At 33.3% G+C, this 8,058-nt stretch overlaps 1 protein-coding gene across 2 annotated transcripts in view; it reads left to right on the plus strand.

Annotated features, from left to right (window-relative positions):
* LOC117686655 (uncharacterized) overlaps positions 1 to 8,053 on the plus strand; it is a 186,773-nt gene extending 178,720 nt beyond the window's left edge. Inside the window, exons 3-5 of one of the 2 annotated variants that reach the window (XM_066080254.1) lie at positions 5,198 to 5,399; positions 5,829 to 5,856; positions 5,938 to 8,053. In XM_066080254.1, the coding sequence (XP_065936326.1) occupies positions 5,198 to 5,399; positions 5,829 to 5,856; positions 5,938 to 6,165 (458 nt within the window). In that variant the 3' untranslated portion in view covers positions 6,166 to 8,053. The remainder of the gene's footprint in view (positions 1 to 5,197; positions 5,400 to 5,828; positions 5,857 to 5,937) is intronic. The other variant, XM_066080255.1, reaches the window with a different exon arrangement.
* Positions 8,054 to 8,058: the final 5 nt, after the last annotated feature.

The following is an 8,058-nucleotide window of genomic DNA, read 5'->3' on the forward strand; positions in this document are numbered from 1 at the left end:
AGGCAAACAATAACGACCACCTAGTTCTCCGCGGACATGCGCAATGAGGTCGGTTTCGCTCTTCCTTCATCAATATTCATGAAAATGTATATTTTCCTGGCAGGAAAATAAACAATTAAAAATCTATATCTTTGTAACGAGATGGAATTCACCATTGTAATTTACAGATTAAGGATAACTTTTATAAGTAGACAAACACATGCGTTTTCACTGTCATTCAAACTTCTATGGACCTTACCGACCCCACAAATATCTGTAAACAGTCAGTAACAAACCTAATAAGTGTTTTGTTTTGTCGAGGACCTAAAGTTTGATATATAAACAGCAAAAGATAATATATAACAATAAAATCCATAGGCTTATTCTCTAATTTTGTACCGTTCTCGTCTGTCGCCTGTGCAAACCTGGACGCCATTGTATAATAGGATCGTTTTATTACGTCACGGGCAAAGGGCGGTCACTCTAAATATTTTGGGGCTTAAAAATTAAAGGTATGGTTGAACATTTGTGTAAAAACTCAGCTCAAATTACGTTACGTCCGCCATGTTGCCGTATAAATTTTGACGCTAGCCGTGTAAAGAAATTTATAAGGCAACCACGTGACGCGATTCATCAAATGATGTCGAGACATTCTAGTCTGAGGCAAAACAATTACTGTATCTAGGTATTCATTTGGTTTTTAGTTTTGTCTTCTTTGATTTTCTTGGTTGTTGAGATTTCCCTCCAAATTCTTGGGGCTGGTTTGTTATATTTCTTTGTCAAATCAAAGAGAGTGGAGGTTATTGATAATTTGAAAGCTGACTGTTGAAATGTAACAAACTTTACCTCTTGGTAAGTTAACGTTCCTAATTCTAATAATTTTAATTAATACTTCAACATTTCATTAACAGTGAATTCTATAATTTTGCCAAATTAAAACAATAGCTCGTGCATGCACAGTACGAGTGAATGATTTTGTGAGATATCAACTTTTTAATAGATAAGAATATAAAAATGAGTAAATCACTGTTTTATCCCTTTATATTGTGAACAGAAACACAAGTTTATGAATGTAAACTTTACAATAATTTGTAGTTGCCATACCAGATAGTATATATGATTTAGAAAAATATAGTGATGTTCTCATAGACATTATTGATGAATATCATTGTAAACCTATTTTAGATACATGAATAATACATAACGTAAGATTAATGTAAAGAGTTATTCCCCTTTAGCGCAACTTGCTCTTATTGTAATATTTTTATGCCGTATATTTATATTGTTGTTATTTATTGCAGGGCTATTCATTTTTAATATATATACCATTAATAATGGAGATACCCAGAACCCGAACAAGTTTTCAACATACAACAAATACCCCTGTTACACAATTATAGTAGAACAACTTCATTACTTCATGTACGCTCGTTTTTGTATCAATTAAACTATCAATAAAAAATGCCAAGAGTTTCCTATCGCAGGCACGTAACATCAGGGGTGGTAAGGGGGGGGGGGGGGGCTGTCCCCCCACCTTTTTGCACAACAAAGATTTTTCTTAAATCTACATATAAAAAATTGAATAAACATGGAGTCCCCCCCCCCTCCACTTTTCTGTGACCATGTAAAAATTGAATTGAGAGTAAGGATATGGATATAAACACTGAAAAGTATACACCCCCCCCCCCCCAACGGATTAGGATTTTCAGGATTTTGGAAAGCTTCCCCCTGCCCTTTTTTTGCTTGTGAAGAATTTTTGGAAGAGTCTGTCCCCCCCCCCCCTCCCTCCCCCCCCCCCCTTTTCAAAAACGATGCTACGTGCCTGTATCGGAGTGTCAAAGGTTGCGAGGATAAATGATTTAATGAAATATTTTAAGTTTTTTTTTAGAACAGCTACAATAATAATGACACAATAGCTTTCATTTAAAAATAATTAAGCGTACGGAAGTTTTAGCTTATATATCTGCAACATTTTCACGTTACAACCATTTATTGGACGATTACTCTGGCTCACAAGCCGTTAACCATTTATTGGACGATTACTCTGGTTCACAAACCGTTAACCATTTATTGGACGATTACTCTGGTTCACAAACCGTTAACCATTTATTGGACGATTACTCTGGTTCACAAACCGTGAGTATTGGAGTCATGCGATTGCAGTTGATTGTGGTAGAGGTTAATTTGAAGTAACTTGATAATAAAGTGCATGTACCTTAATTTTACAGCTTTGTAACTCGTCCATTCGACATATCTACGACTGAGTTTATATTGTCTTGACTGTTCATGTCGTATGTCCAACTTATTATCTCATACGCAAAATACAGTATCCCTACGTACGACTAAGTAAAATTAGTAGCGGACGCTTTCCTCATATCAGAGGCCGCTCTCTCAATTTCTCTCATTTTTATTGTAATGAATCTCATAAGCATAATATAGCGCACCGTGAAATACAAGTTAAACAATATAGATAATTATGTAGATAGGATAAGTTATTCAATTGTTTTCCTTCTTCAATTTTTCACTTGTTACTTTTAAATACATCTATGTAGGTGAATTATGCAAATATCCGATTTTATAAGATGTTCTGAACCTAGCTGCTGTGAATTTGTATATATAACGGCTCCAAAGGACATCAACATCACGAGAATTGAACTTGGTTCTTGCACCACAAGACAGGATAGACAGCTTTATACGGTTTATTACAACAATAACCAATCAAAGCAGACTCTGTATGAGGGCCGTTGCTGTTCCGGTGACATCTATGTGTGTTATGGTATGTATTATAGGTACAAACATGTTAATATCCAGATACATTGTTCATTGTAGTTCTCGTACATTGAAATATTTGATGTTATATCGAGTCAATTTTAGAGATGATAAATATTCACAAGATTTGAAAAATAATGATTACTAGTTTGCATTATGAATCAAACATTTAATTTTATACAGAAATGATATTATCATAAAGGTAAACTTGAAAAAAAGAAGAAATAAATATATATTCTAATGACCATTTTAACCATACTGGCACTGTGCCAGTTATCGGCTAAACTTTAACGTTTTCTTTTCGTATTTCCTTATTTCGTGATATGTTTTGGATAAATCTTGACATACATTGTACTTTGAATGGTGATTTCCTTGTTTATCTTTCTGTTATATTAAATAATAATTAAGAACTCAAAACATCTTAATGGTTTTTGTGCTTTTTAGCACGCCCCGATCTCTCAGGTCTTATCCGATAACTGGTACAGTACCAGTGAGTACAACTTCGAACATTTTAATAAAAGGCAAATTGCGTCCTTTTTTTTTAATATTCAATACAACTACATGTTATGATTTTTTAATAGAATAATATCATTATTTTGGATCTTGTACAATTCATTAAACGTTAGTGTCATGTTTTGGGTATATTAAACTTAAGAGGCGCTTAGCAGTAATGAAATAAATTGCTTAATATAATGCAGTACAAATATATGCTAAGGTAGGGATCTAGAGCTGAATGAAGATTAATGAAGGCTGAAAGAGTTACTATCATAAATCATCACGTACGGATAAAAATATTGGTTGAATGGAAGGATTGGATTTGTCGTTTTTAAAAAGTTATGATTGACAAACAGTCTACATAGGGATGGCGAAATATCGGACACAAACAACTTGCAGTTTATCAGAAAACGGACTTAAGTGACTTTAATTTTTAATGTGACTTTAAAAAGATTTAAGCTCACCTGAGCTGAAAGCTCAAGTGAGCTTTTCTGATCACATTTTGTCTGTCGTCCGTCCGTCTTGTCTGTCTGTCTGTCCGTAAACTTTTTACATTTTCAACATCTTCTAAAGAACTAGAAGGCCAATTTCAACCAAACCTGGCACAAATTACCCCTATGGGAAGGTGATTCAAAGTTGTATAAATTAAGGGCCACACCCTTTTTCAATGGGAGATAATTAGAAATTATTAAAAAAAAAGTGAGAAATTTTCAAAAACCATGTCAAGAACCATTCGGCCAGGAAAGCTAAAACTTGTGTAGATTCATAGTTGTGAAAATAAAGACCTCTTTGGGGTAGGGTAGGATCACAATGGGGGGGGGTCAAAGTTTTTCATAGGAATATATTGAGTAAATCTTTATAAATCTTCTTTTCATAAATTAATCAGCCAGGAAAGCTAAAACTTGTGTGGAAGCATCCTCAGGTAGTGTAGATTCATAGTTGTGAAAAATTATTACCCCCAGGGGTAGGGTATGACCACATTGGGGGGGGGGGGTCGAAGTTTTACATAGGAATATATTGAGTAAATCTTAAAAAATCTTCTTTTCATAAACTAATCAGCCAGGAAAGCTGAAACTTGTGTGGATGCATCCTCAGGTAGTGAAGATTCATAGTTGTTTAAATAATAATTCCTGGGGGTAGGGTAGGACCACAATGGGGGGGGGGTCGAAGTTTTACATAGGAATTAGAAATATATGGAGTAAATCTTTAAAAATGTTCAGAGGTTGATGTAGGTTTATATCCCCTACATAAACAATTGGTAAGGATAGTTTTGAGAACTACAGTACTCAACATGTGATATGACTGTTAAATCATCGTGTTAGAAAAGGGACTTATGATTATAAACATAAGAATATTCAGGGGGAAATGGATTTTATTTATACAGGATCTACACATATTATTGTACATTGTCCAGATAGTTTGTATCATGACTCCATTAACGATCTCCGATCCTCAGCAAAGTTCGATAACTCTAAATTTTCCGGATTTCTTTTATTCGTACCATAAATCTGACTTTTATACAGACAATTTTAGTTAAGTATTCTACTACTAGTATTAACATTAGTTACACAACTGCATGCTTGGCGTAGTGGATCCACGGAGCACTCCCACTTATATACATATTGGTATAGAGTTCGAGCCAATCGATGCACCGGAAGTTTGTTTTTAACTCAACTTGTTTCTATATTCCATTATATCCATCGTAGGCAAATTTACAATATCTTTGTAAAATGCATTGATACTCTCTAAAAAATTCATTTTATATCATTTCATTTTATAAAGGTTGAAAGAAAAATATCATTCTTATAATGAAAAAAAATACTTTGAGGCTGAGGATCGGAGAACTGGTGATTTTATCATACTTATTGTTCCTCAGGTGAGCGATGTGGCCCATTCGCCTCTTGTTTTTTGTTTTCATAAGACTGATTTGTTATTCATGATTTTTTTTGTAAAGATTACTTTCCCCATGCAAGCACAGGAACAACACTGCCAACAGCCAGGACAGGAATACGAGCAGCGTCTTCAACCCCAGGGACCCCTTCCTCCACTAGTCCTCCAGATGTCCCTAAGAACACTTTTGTACTGGTCATCATTTTTGTGAGTTTAGCATTGCTAATACTCCTGGGAGTCTGCGCACTGCTGTATAGACGCTTCAGGTACACGTCACACATGCGTGCAATAATAAATTATTGGCTGCAAAATAACCATCAGGCAATATTGCTTAAGTTTCAGTGCTCTCGCTCTCTCTCTCTCTCTCTCTCTCTCTCTCTCTCTCTCTCTCTCTCTCTCTCTCTCTTTTAAGCTATTTGGAAATGTCAAATAGTAACTTTTAATAATGGTAGATGATATATTTAGTTTGTTTAACAAATGATTTTAAAAAAGACCACCAACAACTAATCTTGAGTATCCTTCTATGAGGTGAAAATGCTAATCATCTAATCATACAGTGGTACGTTAATCAAATGTTAACAGTAAAATTTTTTATCATCTAATCATTATGCTACGTGGTCCATTAAAACTTATTAGAATTGTTAACCAAATGTTAGCAATAAAAATTTATTCACATTATATTAATTTTTTTTAAGGAAATCAAGGTCGGCACCGGTGGAAGAGGTAAGTACATTTGTAATGAAAGACATGAAACGTGTTAAAAGTTTAAAAATCACAATGTAACTTTAGGATATTTTTTTGAAGTTTACAGACCATTGCCATTACTTAGTTATTGAAGAATCTCGAATCACCACACACAATTACAGTGTTATTGAGGCGACAAACGGATCCTATCCACAACAAGAACACAATCCGTACACAACAATCCTGAGTTCAACTACAACTTCCATTACTTGTCATTCAAGTGAATACGAAACTGTTCAAATAAATACTGAACCCGAAAAGCTGCGTTGTGGGGTACATGTACCATAGGCTGTCTAAAGATCCCATTTGAATCACCTTCTGTATAATATTCAATTTAATGTTTGTTTAAGGAGGTTGGCACCTGAAATAATAGTAATGTCAATCATTCGGAAACCACTTGGATATAAAGATGAGTACCAAAAATGTTCATTTATTTTATTTGTGACCCATGTCACATGCAATTTTTTGAAAATATAGGACCCAAACAAGAAATGATAATTTAATTTTGCTTAAATCTAACATGTAAATTGATAATTTGAAGAAATCAAACAAATACCGGTATTTATAGTTTGAACTATTATTTAGTTATGATTTTAATACAATATGAAGTTGGACCCATGTAGTGACTTAAAAAGTAAATACAAGTCAAAGTTTAAACATTCTTGCTTTGCTGGTGGCTTTAAAGGCCAGTACATAATGTTACAAAATTTTGGAGATATCATGCAAATAATAAAATTATAGTAATGTCATCTTTACAAAACTTTGCATATAATAGACATACGTTTAATGTCTCATTTAAGAATAAAAAAAAGAATTGAGATATAGCATGAAATAAGTTAATTTTAGGCCAAAATTGGAGTTATTTTTTTTTAATTTCTATGAAATATAAGCTAAATATGCCAAAATATATATATTGATAGAAATATCAAAATATTGTTTTAATATGTTTTTTTTAGAACATCATGAATGTATCGTAATACACAAACTATCTTGAAGTTTGGTGTGCAATGAAAATTAGGAAGCTAAAGTAACAGTACTCTAAAACTAGTGAGTTATGAAAATTGTTCATTTCCTTTTTTTAAAAACCTTCCACCAAAAATTGTGATTTATACTACTAGAATTAATACGCGATGCAGAATTTGCAGATTAGAGGTGACCCAAAATGACTACCCTAAACCTAAGGAGCGAACCTCTTGAAGTTCAAGAAAAATGAGAAAAAATATGAGGGAGGCTAGACTCTACAGCCCCCTCCCCTCCCATGAGACTTGCCTGAAATATAATACTAATTAATATTTATACGTGCATCTTAACCCTAGAGGAATGAAAATTTACTTTATTTCGACATGTTCCTATCTAATTACCGAGCAGACGAATTTATGATTCTTGTATATTTTGAACTGCATAGTATTACTCAATAAATATAACATTTAAAACATTGTGTACATAATAAATCAACAGTGCTTCCTTATATACGGCATTTCCGTTGTAAAGGATGACATTTAAACACATGAAAACGGCCCGTTATAAATAATGAAGTACAGAAAATATACCATAATTTTGATAAATCTATTACAAGAGTGAATAAATATGATACATCCTGATTAGTGTTGAGAGTTTGGGTTGTTTTTATTGCAATGAATGACGCATTACCGATGATTTTTGTACACCCTGTAACAGTGAAATTTCTTCTGGCTTGTGACCCTGTCCTTCCAATAAATAAAAATGAACAGAATGGGTGGACCTTGGTACCATAGACGATAAGTACATGTTTATGAAGTCAAAAATTGTACACTGTATTAATATTTATTGATTGCAAACAATGACAAAACTGAAATGCTATTAAAAGTGATTTAATATAACGATGTTAATTACAAATCATAATCCTCATTCAATGATAAATAATCATTTAACTGACTGAAAATTTGACATGTCTGACATTTCTTCATGATACCAAGGCCAGATCTAGAGATATACACCGTTTTACCAGAATCTCTGACACAGATATTATACATTTTTAACCATATGACCAATTGACCACGTATGCCAAAACCAAAAGTTCATTAATTTCATAATTTTGGATATAGCTTTCGTGCGTGCTTATGCACTTCTTTTCAACTAGAAACAAACCAAAAAATTAAAGATTTTATAATTTGGTAAGCAATACAATATTGCCGATTGCCG

The sequence above is a fragment of the Magallana gigas genome, chromosome 3 (assembly GCF_963853765.1).
Source record: "Magallana gigas chromosome 3, xbMagGiga1.1, whole genome shotgun sequence".
Lineage (NCBI taxonomy): Eukaryota > Metazoa > Mollusca > Bivalvia > Ostreida > Ostreidae > Magallana > Magallana gigas.